The sequence below is a fragment of the Rhinolophus hipposideros genome (genome assembly GCF_964194185.1).
Source record: "Rhinolophus hipposideros genome assembly, chromosome: 23".
Classification (NCBI taxonomy): domain Eukaryota; kingdom Metazoa; phylum Chordata; class Mammalia; order Chiroptera; family Rhinolophidae; genus Rhinolophus; species Rhinolophus hipposideros.
The window spans coordinates 4531345-4547472 of NC_138069.1; the positions used below are offsets into that span (position 1 = coordinate 4531345).

Sequence of the window (16128 nt, forward strand, 5' to 3'; positions counted from 1 at the left end):
GGTGTGGTCTCAGGGAATCACCAGGGCCAGGTGGAGAAACAGTGTTAGTCAGGTTGATGGAGACTCAGATATGGTGCCCGCCTGTATCTGCACACAAGGAGGGGCAAAGTCTCAGCATAGAAACAATGGATTTTTCCAGCACTTCTGTCTGGGAGAAAGCTGCCCCTCCAGCCTTTGCCCTGAAGCCTGAGAACTCGGTTCCTTCTAGTATGTCCCTGGCGCATTCCAAGCTGCTACCCCCATGCTGAGTGAGTCCATCATTGAGTAAGTCTATGCTCAGGCCCTTTAAGAGGATCACCTGAGACTCTAGCCACCCTCCATCTCACCTAGCCACAATCTCTGCTGGTTTTCACAGCCAGGAGTTATGGGGACTTCTCTTCCCAGCACTGGATCCGTGGGCTGAGGAAAGTGGTATGGGACTAGATCCTCACTCCTCTGAGGGAGAACTCCACAGCTGAGATATCCCTTCCAATTTTTAGTGGTCACATGTGGGTGTGGGACCAGCCTATTTTGTGTCTGCTTGTCATGCAGGAGACTCTGCTCGCTGCGCCATTTGTCGCGCAGGGCGTCCGGTGGGGTCTCTGCTCCCGCTCCCCACATAAAAACGCAGGACATGGTGAGGCCAAAAAGGAACACCCACGGAGCCATAAGTAGGGGAGTCATATCACTATATTCTCAGCGGCGGCATCCACCTCTCTGCAATCTGCTCTTGCTAGCCCCCATTTTTCTGCTAGTGTAGCCACAGCAGTTATATTAGTGGCCAATGGCTTACAGGTTACAGATGACGGCCAACTAGCCACAGTTGCTGGCCATCCGATCACAGTTGATGGCCATTTACTACCTGAGCCAGCACCTTTCTATGTGAGGCCGAGAGCCTGGAAACTGCTTTTTGGGGCTTTGTCCCCACACTGCTTTTCCTACCAGGCTCGAGGTGGCTTCTTCAATATATGTCCTTACTTATAGGAGTTCTGCTCAGCTAGACTTCAGGCAATTCTCAATGATGTTTGTTCTGTAGTTTAGTTGAAATTTTGATATCTGAGGAGAGGAAAGCACAGCATTTACCTACTCCACTATCTTGAATGGAAATCCCTTTCTTTGTATTATTGATGTCACAATTTACCTCTTTTATATTGTTTGTTCATTAGCAAATTATAGTAGCTGTAGTTAGTTTTAATACTTCCTTCCTTTACCCTTTATATTATAGTTAAGTGGTTAACATACCATCTTGTTGCAGAATTAAAATTTTGTAAATCTGAGTACATATTTACCTGTAGCAGTGTGCTTTGTACTTTTGTGTTTTTTTCCTGTAGCCGACTAGCATCTTTTTATTTCAGCTTGAACTCTTTTCAGCATTTCTTGTAAGGCAGGTCTAATGGTGATGAACTCCCTCAGATTTGTTTGTCTGGGAAAATCTTCCATTATGTGTGTGATTTCATTTATTTCGAGTTTGTTCATGTTTGTTCATAGGCCAAGATACGGCCTATTTTGGTGATGTTTCATTGGCACTTGAATATGTGTTCTGTTGTTAAGTATTCCATAAATGTCATTTAGGTTCTGTTTGTTGATTGTGTTAAGATATTCTTTATCCTTACTTATTTTTCCATCATTAATTATATCAATTGCTGAGAACGGGGTGTTGAAATTTTCAACAAATAAAAATTTGTCTCCATTCTTAAAAAAAAATGTTCTGTTGTTAGATACACAAATATTTAGGATTGCGATGTTGTTATGGTGCATTCATCATTTTTTCATTATGTAAGGTCTGTCTTTGTCTCTTGTAATTTCATTTATTCTGAAATATATTTTATTTGATATTAATATTAATAGCTACTCCTGTTTGATATTAATAGCTACTCCTGCTTTTTAAAAATTAATGTTTGCATGCATATGTCATAAAGGTCTTACTCTATTTTTTCGTGTTTTAATGCTGACAAGCTCTTTTTCATACTACTTCCCCTTCTTGTTTTGCTGCACATCTGGGCAAGCTGATAAGAAAGCCCTGACCCTCCCTCATTTGGTTCCAGTGAGGAGTTCAAATCATGGAATCCTTGCCCAACATGTGAAGGAAATTTTACCTTAGCCTGTCCCTCTAACCACAGTGAAAACCAAGCCAGTCTCCTATCTTTGCTCTCTTATGCCATTTTTGCATATTCTTGGGAGCCTGCTCTGTATTCCCAAAAAGCCTCATTATGTGAGTAACAAACATTATCATACCTCCTCAGTACATGTATAATTGCATCATTCTTGACATCTGCACAAATTTTGAGTGAGGCGGGAGTAAGGGGATAGTGCCATCCTTTTCTTGGAGGGTGACCACCAGCAGTCTATGTCATTTTAGCTTACCTATGTCATTATATTTGACATGAGTTTCTTATAGGCAGCATATATACTATTCTGCCAATTTCAACTTCTAATTGGTTAATTAATTAATTAATTTAGACAACATTTAAGTGGTTATTGATATTTAGGGCTTACATATGCCATTTGTTTCTGCTTGCTTTCTTTGTTTCTCCTTCATTTGTTTCTCTTTCTCTCTCTCTTAGACTCTCTGTGAGTTATTAAAGCATTTTTTTAGGATTCCATCTTAACTAATTGTAGTGCTTTTAACATATCACTTTGTATAGTTTTCTTAGCAATTGCTCAGGATGTTATAATATACATAAATATTTTATCTACTGGCTTTGACATTGTGTCACTTTAAGAAAAATGTGCAAACCTCACTTAGGTCCCTATTCTTCCCCAACTTTGAAATAACATTGCCTTGTGCACCACATCAGATAATTTATAACTTTTATTTCAACCATCAAATGAATTTTCAAAACTCATGAGGGTAGTCTATTTTATTTTTTGTCCCTTCATTGTTTCTTTTTTCTGTTCTAATGTTCTAACATTCCTTTTTTCATCTATTTTTTTGTTTGAAGAATTTCCTTTAACTGTTTTTCTAGTTTATTTTTATTTATTTTTAAATACTTTACAATATTATATTAGTTTAAGTGTACAACATAGCAGTTAGACATTTATATAACTTATGAAGTGATCACCCCAATAAATCTACCACCCACATGGTAGCACACATATTTATTACAATATTATTGACTATTTTTGACTATATTCCTTATACTATATACTTTAACCATTTTTAAGTCTAGGTTGGCTAGCAACAGATTCGCTCATTTCCCTCCATCTGAGAATGTCTTGAGTTTTCCTTCTGAAGGACACTTTTCCCAGATATAAGATTTTGTGTTGACAGTTTTGTTTTGTTTTTTAAACCATGGCGTTGTACACTGTATTTTTATTATTATTATTATTATTATTATTATTATTATCATTATTAGGGAATATTGGGGAACAGTGTTTTTTCAGGATGTCAAGTCATTTTTTCAATCTAGTTGTGGGGGGCACAGCTCAGCTCCAAGTCATTGTTTTCAATCTAGTTATGGAGAGCATGGCTCACTGGCCCATATGGGACTTGAACCGGCGACCTTGGTGTTACAAGCACCAAGCTCTAACCACTGAGCAAACCTGTCGCTCACCGGCAGCTCAGCTCCAAGCTCAAGCTCAAGCCCTTGTTTTCTATCTACTTGTGGAGGGCAAAGTTCACTGGCCCATGTGGGAATTGAACTGGCAACCTTGTTAAGAGCTCACGCTCTAACCAACTGAGGCATCCAGCTGCTCCAAAGTTTCTTTTATCACTGAAAAGATGTGAAGTTTTCTGGCATTCAATGTTTCTGATGAGAAATCTGCTATCATTCAAATTGATGTTTCTATACATGTAGTACATCCTTTCTTGCTGGTTGTTTTCATGATGTGGGGACAGAGTCCCAGAGAGCAGTTTCCAGGCTCTCCGCCTCGCGTGGGGAGGTGCTGGCTCAGGTAGTGAATGACCATCAACTGTGATTGGTTGGCCATCAGCTGTAACTAGTTAGCCAATTGGCTACTGTTGTAACTGTGGGGCTGCGTTGATTGGTTTGTTGGTTGGCAGGCAGAGAAGTGAATGGCGGACTGCAGATCGTGTGGCTACTACTGCATGTGCCTTGTCCGGCCACCAGAGAGAATATAATGGTATGACTCCCCTACTTATGGCTCCATGGGTGTTCCTTTTTGGCCTCACCATGTCCTGCGTTCTTATGTGGGGAGCGGGACCAGAGACCCCGCATGGCACCATACATGACACATGATTTTTTTCTTCACCTTTAGTTTTAAGAAATTTAATTTTTAACTATGTAAGTGTGAATTTTTTTGGGTTTCTCCTATTTGGTATTTGCTCAGTTTCTTGAAACTGTTGTTTCATGTTTTTCACTAAATTTGGGAGTTGATCAGCCATGATTTTTTCAAATACTTTTCCAGTCCTTCTATGTCTCTCCCCTCTTTCTGGGACTCTGATGATACAAATGTTTGCTATTTTGTTAAGTTCCCAAATGTCCCTGGGGGCAGGGGGCATAGTCTTTTTAAAAAAATACTGTTTTCTTTATATTGTTTGAATTTGGTAAATTATATTGATCTATCCCCATGTTCACTGATTCTATTTTCTGTCACTTCCATTCCAGTATTAGGCCCATTAGGTAAGGTTTTTTTTGTATTTTTTCATTTATATAATTTCCATTTGTTTCTTTCTAAAAATAAATTATGTGTTTTGGTGAGATATTTTATTTTTCATTTTTTCAAGAGAAACTGTATTCATTTGTTGAATCATTTTTATGATACCTATTGAAAAGCCTTTGTTAGATATTTCCAATCTAATTTATCTCAGTGTTGGCATGAGTCAATTGTCTATTATCATTTAAGATAACAGTCTTCTGTTCTTCGTGTGATGGGTAACTTTTAATTGAAAACTGGACATTTGGCTATTATGTTTTGGGACCCTGAATCCTATTAGAAGCTTCAATTTCAGTAGGCAATCACCTTGTTTAAGTTTATCACTCAGATTGCTGGTCTTCTGTTGTAAGTTGATCTTCCATGTCTGCTTTCTGCACTGTGGTATCTACCTGACCTTCTGTCTGGCATGCTCCTCCCTATTCCTGACTTATCCACCTATACATTTCTCTTTCATCTGACACAGGCGGGTACAAATGTCACCTCCAGGGAGGTGTGACTTCCTCTAACAGTTAATCACTATCTCCTTGACCTCTGTTTTAACCATATTTTCATATATGCACTTTTCACAATGAAATGCATTTGTTTAGTTTTCTCCCTGTTTAGTCAATGAGATCTGAGAGTCTGTCCTGGTGAAAATCCTACTGATTTTTAAGACCTGACCATAGGCAATTACAAAGTCTAGTTAACAGACCTCAAAAGAAAAAGCTGCCCACCCCACACTAGACTTGATGCACAACCAATACCTTCAGTATCTTGAGGAGGTGTAGTCAACGACTCCCCTGCCCCTGCCAGTTCATTCTCTTACAGGTATTTGCATTCCTAGCCCAGGTGACTTAATTCCTCTGTCTCTCTGTCTGAGGCCTGGGGCAGAGTCTTTTTCAAGTGCCACTGTCAAGGCCTTCTTATCAGGAAGAGGAGGGGGAAACCTTGAAGATATTTTCCCCCACTCTGACTCAGTACCCTATAACTTTCCACAACTGTCCCTTCCCCTCACGTACTTCCTAACCTCAGAGTCCATGAAACTGTTGAAGTCTTTTGTTCAGCGCACACTCAAGAGTGACACAAACCCCTCCTCTGCACAGATACACTTGACCTTAGACTAGCACTCCAATTCATGGGGGAAATGGAGGAGGGAGGAGTTATCGCGTGACTACACTAGGACAGTAAATGATGAAAGGCTTCACTGCTATTTGATTTGGGCTCATTGTTGCTTTAATTAGCCGATCTAACCGCTGGCAGTTCAGGTCTCTCTTCCCCAGCTGAGCTCTGGAAAATTTCCTCATAAGAAGGAGCTCTGTCTTATTCACATCATATCTAGTGTTTAGGAATATGCAGGTATGTAGCAGTTGTTAAATGCATGTTAACGAACACAGACAATTGGAAGAGCTTATAGTGCTATAAGTGTGTGTGTGTGTGGGAGAGAAAATGAGGTAGAGAAGGAGTGTGGGAGTCACTATTAGTATTTTTATTAGCTTTATGAATCTGACTCAGAACTTCTGTGGCCTTGGAACATGATCTTTGCTTTCATCCCTTTCCTGTTTTCTCCCCAGCGTTGGGCTCAGCTCCTCTGGTTTCTATCATGGGGTATGTTGATGGAGGCATCCAGCTGCTCTGCAAGTCCTCAGGCTGGTTTCACCAGCCCACAGTGAAGTGGAAAGGCCCACAAGGACATGATTTGCCCTCAGACTCAAAGGTGGATGCAGACAGACGTGGCCTATTTGATGCGGAGTCTTCCCTTATAGTCCAACAAAATGCTGGCAGCATATCATGTTCTGTCCAGTACTCTGACCAGAGCCGAGAGGTGGAATCCAGGGTATGGATAAGAGGTGAGTGGGGAGGTGGAGGAGTGGGGGGAGGGGTGAATGTTTGTGTAATCCAGAGGGAGACCAGGAGCCTTTATCTCAGGGTTCTTGTGCAGTATTGTCCAGTTTTAATGATTAGTTTTGAAAGTCAAAGGTCTATGAGATATAAAGATAATAGCATAAAATTTGGTTAGGTGGAAACAATTGTTTGCAATTGCAGAGGAGCAGAATCAAATATTTCCTTCATCACATGATCATCTTTGAGATGTAACCCTCCAAAATCAACATACACAAAATTTAAGAGAGCTAACTTGAAGAACAAGAAAAAAAAATGTGTGCTCATTTAAAAAAACAAAACTACTTCTAAATAAATGCAAAAACATTACATTACTATCTAAAGAAAAGAATATGTGTATGAACTAATCAGAAACAGTTTTGGGGACACAAAAAACCGAGAGTTGTTAGATGGATCAACTTGTCTAGTTCTAAGGAAACTCTATTGAGATTTTTAGTAGTTATACTGAACATATAGATCAATTCTATATATAATGATAGAATTGATAAATGATATCTTTTAAATATTGCCTCTTGTTACCTGAAACAGGTTGCATTGCTCTACTTATTTTAGTTGTTCTTAGTGTCTTTTTTTTTTAATTAAATTTATTGGGATAACAATGATTAGTAAAATTACATAGGTTTCGGGTGTACAATTCTATAATACATCACCTACATATCACGTTGTGTGCTCACCACCCAGAGTCAGTTCTCCTTCCATCACCATATATTTGATCCTCTTTATCCTCTTCTACCATCCTCCCTTCCTCCTTCCCCTCTGGTACCTATTAAACTGTTGTATGTGTCTATGAGTTTTTGTTTCTTTGTTTGTTTGTCTTGTTCCTTTGTAGCTTTCAGTTTTATATCCCACATAGGACTAAAGTCATATGGTTCTCAACTTTTTCTCTTTGACTTCTTTCACTTAGCATAATAATCTCAAGATCCATCCACGTTGTCACAAGTGGCAGTATTTCATCTTTTCTGTGGCAGAGTAGTATTCCATTGTGTATATATACCACATCTTCTTTATCCAGTCATCTATTGAGGGACACTCTGGTTGTTTCCATGTCTTGGCCACCATAAATAATGCTGCAATGAACATCGGAGTACATATGAGAAGTTATATTTTTACGGGTAAATGTTTTCAGATTTTTGGGTAGGTACCCAGTAGAGGGATTGCTGGGTCCTGTGTAATTCTATTTTTGATTTTCTGAGGAACCTCCATGCTGTTTTCCATAGAGACTGTACCAGTTTACATTCCCACCAACAGTGTATGAGGGTTCTTTTTTCTACCTCTCCACTCACCTCTTATCCATACCCTGGATTCCACCTCTCGGCTCTGGTCAGAGTGCTGGACAAAACATGATATGCTGCCAGCATTTTGTTGGACATTTTGTGGCACATAGTCCTTCATAGTATTCAATATGATTCTTTGTATTTCTGTGATGTCTGTAGTAACTTCTCTTTCATTTCTGAATTATTTTATGCATATTTAGTCTTTTCTCTTTTTAACTTGGTAAGTCTAGCCAAGAGTTTGTCAATTTTATTAATCTTTTCAAAGAACTAGGTCTTTCTTGCATTATTTTTTTCTGTTGTCTTTTTATTCTCTATTTTATTTAGTTCTGCTCTAATTTTTGTTGTTTCCTTTTTTCTGCTGACTTTGTTTCATTTGTTCTCCTTTTTCTAGTTCTTTAAAGTGTAATGTTAGGTTGTTTATTTGGGGTTTTTCTTGTTTCTTGAGATAGTCCTGTAATGATATAAATTTCCTTCTTATTACTGCTTTTGCTGCATTCCAAAAATTTTGGTAGAATGTATTTTCATTGTGATTTGTTTCTATGTATCTTTTGATCTCTCCTTTTATTTCTTTTTTGCCCCAGTTGTTCTTTAATAGCATTTTGTTTAATCTCCACATATTTGTGGTTTTCCCTGCTTTCTTTTCATAGTTGATCCAATTTCAAAGCCTTGCAATCGGAGAATATGCTTGTATGATTTCAATCTTCTTAAATTTGCTGAGGCTAGATGTATGTCTCAATAAATCGTCTATCCTTGAGAATTTTCCATTTATGTTAAAAAATAGTCTGGTGTTCTAAGATGAAGTGCTTTATAAATTTCAATTATGTCCATTTGGTCTAATGTGTCACTTAAGGCTGATATTTCCTTCTTGATTTTATGTTTGGATAATCTATTCATAGCTGTCAATGATGTATTTAGGTCCCCTACTTTAATTGTGTTTTGGTCAATTTCTCCCTTTAGTTTTGTTAGTAGTTGCTTTGTATATTTGGTGCTCCCTGATTGGGGGCATATATATTGAAAATGTTATGTCTTCTTGTTGCATTGTTCCCTTTATCATTATGAAATGTCCATCTTTGTCTTGTTACCCTTTTTATCTTGAAGTCTGTTTCATCTCATATAACTATGCATACACCCACTTTTGTCTGGATACCATTTGCTTGGAATATCTATTTCCACCCTTGCACTTTGAGTCCATATTTGTCCTTGTAGCTAAGATGTGTCTCTTGGAGCCAGCATATGGTTGTGTTTTGTTTTTTGATCCAATCTGCTACTCTGCCTTTTTATTGGTGAGTTCAGTCCATTTACATTTAGGGTGATTATTGATATATGAGGATTTCCTATAGCTATTCTATCTTTTTTTCTGGTATCTCAGTATCTCCTTTGCTTCTTTGTCTTTTTGCTACTATCTGTTATTTTAGTGTGGTGATTTCTATAATTTTTCTCTCTGGTTTTTCTTTTTTTTTATGTGATATGTCTCAGTTCTAGATTTTTTTTTTTAGTGGTTATCATTAAGTTTATGTAAAAGAAAGTTTCATGTATACAGTAGCCCTTTTTCTTCAGCATGTTTCTTACCTCTATTCCCCTTGCAGATTCAGACCTTTACCCTCTCCCCTTTTATGTTGTTGTTGTTGTAACAAGTTGTCCCTACTGATGCTGTGAGTTGATTTCTGAGTTGCAGTATAAAGTTGTCTTTTTCTTCTCCTTTTCCTTTTTAAAAATGCTTTTATATTTTTTACCCTTTATGTTACATTTAAGTGTATAGTGCCCTATTTTGTATGGGGATTGCCATTTCCTGTTTCTGTTAGTAGTCATGCTCATGGTTTTGTATTCTGGTTTTTCTGTTTGAGGTCGGATAGCCTCCTTCAGTATTTCCTGTAATTCAGGCTGTGCATTAGAAAATTCCCTCAGCTTCTGTATGCTTGGAAAGGGCTTTATTCTTCCTTCATATCTAAAGGCTAGCTTTACTGGACATATTATTGTTGTCTCATAATTTCTCTCTTTCAGTGGTTTGAATATTTGATTCCACTCCCTCCTGGCTTGTAGAGTTTTTGCTGAAAAATCTGATTATCTAATAGGCTTTACCTTATAAGTTATTGCTTTATTTCCCACCTACCTTGAAAATTCTTTCTTTGTCATTAATTTTTGACAGCTTCAACATAACATGCCTTGGAGAAGGCCTGTTCACATTGAGGTAATTAGGTGTTCTGTTTCCTTCTTGGATTTGAGGATCCAGTTCTTTCCATAGGTTTGGGAAGTTCTCGTTGACTATTTGTTTGAATATACTCTCTGTTCCCTTCTCCCTCTCGTCTTCTTCTGGTATATCTATTATTGTTATGTTGCTCTTCCTGATGGAATCAGAAGGTTCTTGTAGAGTTTTTTTATTTCTTTTAACTCTCAAGTCTTTCTCCTTCCACCTGTGTCATTTCCAGATTTCTATCTTCAATATCACTGATTCTTTCCTCCATCTGGTCAGCTCTATTACCTAAGCTGGCTATTTCATTCTTCTTCTTCTTTTTTTTTTTATTGCATTCTTCATCTCCTGAACTTCAATTTGGTTCTTTTTTAAATTTTCAATTTCTTTGGTAAAATATTCATTTTGTTCATTTATTGTGTTTCTGAGTTTGTTAAACTGCATTTTTGTGTTTTCTTGCATGTGATTGATTTTTTTCAGAACTGCAATCTTGAATTTTCTGTCATTTAAGTCACATATTTCCATGTCTTTAAGTTAATTTTCTGGATATTTTTCATTTTCTTTCTCAGCTGCCTTGTTACCTTGGTTATTCATGGCAATTAATGAATTATTATTCCTCTTCCTAGACATCTACAGAAGTGGGTCTTTAGCAGGTTGATATGAAGAAGTCTTTCTTTTGCTTTCCAGTAGGTATTGCTAGAATGTTTTGCTTTCTCTCCCACTGCAGTCTTTTATTTTATCTCATGCTGTAGCATTTTATTTTCTCTTGCACTGTTCTGGCTTCTCATGTTATGAGGAGTTTCCTGAAAGGTGGGCTTCTCCTCTGTGAGCAGGTTGCCTGATTCTCAGGGCACAATTCCCATGGTAGGATGTGGTGGGTGATAGAGTTCTAAGCTTCTGAATCCCCAATGCTGCCCTTGCAGCCGGATGCAGAGCCTGTGTGTCCCAGCAGTTCTGGTTGACCCCATGGGATCTGCCCAGAAAGGTGGGGGCGGGGTGGGCTGCTAGAAGCATCTGGTTTGTTTGTGGCTCTGAGCAATGGCAACTTCCAGCCCACAGCTGTCTTGCCACTATGGTTCCTCCCCTGTCACTGGAGTTAGTCACTCTGTATGTCTGTGGCTGTGGGACTGTCTCTCCAGTTCTTAGGGCTATAAATATTCTGTTCTTTAATCTGACACTGCTACCATTTCTTCTAGAGCCCGCTTCTAACAAGGTGAGCTCTGGGAGGGTGGGGTGGGGTCAGCCAGGCTTCATGTCTTTGTTTTCTGTTTTATGCATGGTAGTGAGGGCTTAAACCACAGTTTTCACCCTTCTGTATTTGGTCTTTGCTCTGAGATCACTGCCCCAAATGCTGGGTTCAGCCATGTTATATGCTCATTCCTCAGGCAGGACTGTGGGCCAAGGGAGTGTGTATGCAGGCTGAAGTTTTCCCTCTTCTGAGACTGCAGTGAGCTCCATCACCCAAAGTTCACATCTCTGCACTTCCTTCTTCCCTCCTCCCCTGATTTGCCTACCTTTAGATGCTTGGATCTCTCAGATGTGCTTGTGTGTTGCTTAGGTTATCCTTTGTTGAATTATAGCTGTTCAATTTGTTGTAACTTCCAGGATAGTTTTCAAGAACCACTCCTCTTGCCACCATTCTGTGCTGTCTCTCTCAGTGTCTTTTAATAAAGTTTTATGTGTCTAATAAAATGTTTACAAATTCTTTTGAAGATATATAAAATAGAAGCAACATTGCATGCAATAGTGTGTGAAGGAAAGTCCATTCAAATAAATTATGCCAGCACAGTTATTATCTGTTTAGAAGAAAATATAATTGAACTTCTACCTCACTTTATATACAAAAATCCAGATGGAGCAAGAATTATTAAGAAGTACAACACTTTAAACATGTAGAAGAAATGATAGAAAAATACCTTTTCAATCTTGGGGTATGAGATAATCCCTTAAATGAGAATCAAACTGTTTTGATTGTTCAATGGTCACTGAGGGGTCTGTGGAACTGTTTTGCAGAGGCATTTTTCCAGCCTGTACCCTGGCGCCTGCTATCTATTTTACTGGGAGTACTCCTCTCTGTCCTGTGTGTTGGTGTCATTCATCTGACAATTTCCTTCTACAAATTAAAGGGTAAGTGATAGAGAAACAAGGGACTGTGTCTTATTTATGCATCCAGCAAGGCTGAGATTGGGGATGCTCCCACACACCTCCCAGGTCTGTTATTCCATTTCCAGGCTCCAGGGCCTCATCACCTGGATCAAAGGTGCCCCCACTCCAGGCTGGGGCTCCCTTAAAAAATGCTAGCCCCACCAGGCCCATCTTCCTCACAAAGGGTCCAGAATTAGGGGAAGAATGATTTCTCACTACCTGCAGGGCTGATATAAATTTCTAATATCACCAAGTCTCCAGTCTATTTGAAAAGACTTCATAACAAAAGAAATACAAGGGAAGACAACAAGATAAAATAATATTTAGTTTCAAGAAGAGTTTTTACTCCAAGAACTAGTTTTTTCCTCCTTGGAGATGATACTGCCTCTTGAGAATGTGTGCTGTAATCCCACCTTCACTCCAGGTTCTCTTGCATCTCACCTTCCCTTATCTCTGATAACCTCCATCTCTACCGCCATATGACCCCATTGTCAGCCCCTCCCTTCAGCATGAATGATCCTGATCTCTTCTTCTACCCCAGATAAAGATATTCACTACACGGATGTGGGGGTAGGGGCACAAAAAGAGTTCTAGAAGAGCTCTCATTATTCTCAGCAATGAGTCAGGGCTGTGTTTGTACCTTACACACTGCTGTGTCCACCACTGGATATTCTGTTTCTGTTTCAGGGAAAATCTGGGCAGAATTAGGTAAGTGTCTTGTCATGTTCTGAGCCTTCCCCACAGTTCTCCTGGGTCCTTCCTATTCCACAATTTGAGCCATCTGGGGGTTGTCTTGGCTCCAGACAAGACAGGAAGAATGGGCAAGCCAATGAGGGCAGCTGGTTCAAACCCCCCAATCCATTGATGAATGAACTAACCCTCAGACAGTTAGGGGGATTAGGATGGGCATTGGGATCCTGAAAGGCCCTATAAATTGTCTGCACATTTTGTCTATTCGTGCATTCTGTGGGGAGAGGAACCATAAATTTCATCAGCTCTCTGAGGGTGTGGACCCAGAATGCAGAAGAGCCTGTAAGGAGTCTCCCTCAACCTCCTGCCTGGCTTCTTAGTTTGAGATAAGAATTCCAGACTTGTATCAGCACAAAATATTCTGCTTTTTGTGTCATGGAAAGACCAGGAAACTGGGTAAGAGTGCTGTAGCGTTTTCCTCTCAATTCTCCCCCTGGGCCACTGTTCTGTGATTTCAGCCTTGTCTGTGTTTTTGGTTTTCAGACTGGAGAAGGAAGCATGGAGTGGAAGGTGAGAGAAGCTATTCCCTCCACACCCATTATCTCTCCTGACTAGTCCCTAGTTTATGAATCTTGAGACACTAAGGCCATGGGTCTCGGCAGAGACCAAGCTTATAGTGGGGACCCTGAAACTGTCTGCAGATGCTGGGGGAGGTGCATTTGTAGAGCACCCCATGGCCTTCAGCAGATCTGGTGGACCCATAACACCCACAAAGGTTAACCACCCTCGTCTCCTGTCTCCCTGCCTCCTGCTCTCCATGAGATCACTCATCCTCTTGCTCTGTCTGCTTGTTTTCAGAACTGAGAAGGGCCCGGAAACACCCAGGTACCAATGCCTGAGAGGATGACAGTGGGACAGAGCCACGGGTGGGCATGGGAGAGGGAGCTGACCAGAGACAGACAAGGGGAAACAGGAACAATTAGAAACACTGTACTGTAGATTATAAATCTGTGAGGCCTGGATCCTCCCTGGGGGCGGCTGCCCCAGACTCATTTCTTGGCCCAGGACTAGGAGGGGAGCTGACAGGGGGCAGGGTCTGCCAGGTTAAGGGTCAGAGGCTAAGGTCCAGGGAATTGAGGACACTAGTGACTGGCCAAGGGGATGGACTGAGGGGAAGGATGTGAAGTTGGGCAGGACTCAGAATGGAAGGGAGCAGGTTAGAGAGAATAATCGAGGTCTCACAAAGTCAAACAGTGGACCCACATGGAGGTACCATGGTAGGGATGGGGTGATATACAGGAGATAGGACCTCAAGGTTGGGCATCTCCAGGTATGGAGATGAGGGAGGGATGGGGAGCTGTGTCTGATGGAGTCTCTGGCCCTGGGACCTCACCTGATCCCACCCCGAGCCAGTCTGCAGTGAGAGGACGTGACCTCTGCATGCAGCTCAGGTCCCTCCTCAGTAACTCTTTCTCTCTCCCTGTGACACCCCAGTGGAGGTGACTCTGGACCCAGAGACGGCTCACCCCCAGCTCTACATTTCTGATCTGAAAGCTGTGTGCTATAGGAATATTCGCCAGGAGGTGACCTACTCGGACAAGAGATTTGCAAGGAAGTGTGTGGTGGCCTCTCAGGGATTCCAGACAGGAAAACATTATTGGGAGGTGGATGTGGGACACAATGAAATGTGGTGTGTGGGAGTGTGCCGGGATGATGTGAAGAGGAAGGAGGCATATGTGACTTTGTCTCCCAACAATGGGTACTGGGTGTTTGGACTGAACCGAGAACATCAGTATCTCATATTCAAAACCCAAAGAATCATCCTCTCTCCAAGAACACCGCCTACACGAGTGGGGGTCTTCCTAGACTATGAGGGTGGGGTCATCTCCTTCTTCAATGTAAATGATCAATCCCTCATTGACACCCTGACACATCAGTTCGAAGGGTTATTGAGGCCCTACATCCAGCATTATGTGAACGATGAGAAAAATGTGACTCCCATAGTGATCTGCCCACTGTCCCAGGGATCAGAGAAAGAAGCACCTTCTGACACAGACAACCTGGAGCCCTCCCCACAGGTGACCACATCCTTCCTGTCCAGGGTGGTGCCAGAGGGAATCACACCTCACACTCTCCCTCAGGACACTGTGCTTCCTCTCAGGCTCCAGAGCCCTGCAGCAGACAGCAGCACGACTTCCAAATGAGGCGGGCTGGCCCATCCCATGTGGCATGAGGGGTAATGGCTGCCCTGAGGCAGGGATGAAGAAGGCTGAAGTGTCATTTGGTTTGGACTAACTCATAGCCAGAGGATCTTTGACAAGTAACAAGGTCTCAGGCTCTTCATCTGTAAAACAGGGACAGGAATTCCCACTTCAGGGTCAAGTGAAGACCAGAGACATGTGAATGTGAATCATGCTGCCTCTTGTCAGTGGTCTGGCGTGAGCGGACGATGTGTTCTTCCTCTCCCACCTGTCATTTGCCCCCCCCCCCAGTTCAAGCCATTGTTTCTCTGTCTAGCTGTGTAGGACACAGCTCCCTGGCCCATGCTAGTATTATTAGTCTTGCGCCCCCCGCCCCAGGTAGTTGGTCGCCAGTCATTGGTCGGCCACTCACAGCAGCTCTCGCTGGCTGCTGGTCGCCCATGGCAGCAAACTGCAGTTCACACCAACCTGTGGCTGCTCACGGCAGCCCAGCTCCAGGGAGAGCTGTTGTCACAATCTTAGGGGGAGAGGGCGCAGCTCACTGTCCCATGTGGGAATCGAACCAGCAGTCTTCGGCATTACGAGCACAGCACTCCAACAGCCTGAGCCACTGCGCCAGCCCTTGATGTGTTCTTTATAGCATGCTTTTTTCCCAGCCAAACTCTTTATATATCCCATGTTAATTCATTTCTCCACCCCCAAATTACGCATAGAGTATTCATTGAGCTCCTGCTGTGTCTGGCCCAAAGAATTAAGGAAGAGGAAATGCAGTACTATTTATTCTATAAGTCCTTAATCACCCTGATAACAAAACCTGAGAAGAACATTACAAGTTAAGAAAACAACAGAAAATCTACAGACCCATATCCATCATAAATAAAGATGCAAATTTCCTAAATAAAGTTTTATCACATTGAATCTAACAATATATTCAAGGACAATACGTCACTCCCATGTGCAGTTTATCCCTGGATTGCAGGGTTGGTTTACTAACCAAACAACCAGAGTAATTCACCACATTGGCAAACCACATGATGTACACAACACTGTGGGTGGATTTTCAGGGCATTCTAGTAAGTGAAAAAAGTCAATCCCAAAAGGTTTCATACTGTATGATTCCATTTTATGTAGTATTCTCAAAATGACAAAGTTATAG

The 16128-nt window shown here is 41.1% G+C and overlaps 1 protein-coding gene across 1 annotated transcript in view; it reads left to right on the forward strand.

The window, feature by feature from the left end:
• The window catches only part of LOC308491966 (butyrophilin-like protein 3), a gene marked incomplete at both ends in the record, with an annotated part of 37966 nt that extends 22900 nt beyond the window's left edge, over positions 1-15066 (forward strand). The window contains 5 exon segments of the mRNA XM_081036193.1: positions 6147-6422; positions 12769-12789; positions 13315-13341; positions 14266-14888; positions 14890-15066. Of these exon segments, the coding sequence (XP_080892319.1) occupies positions 6147-6422; positions 12769-12789; positions 13315-13341; positions 14266-14888; positions 14890-15066 (1124 nt within the window).
• Positions 15067-16128: the final 1062 nt, after the last annotated feature.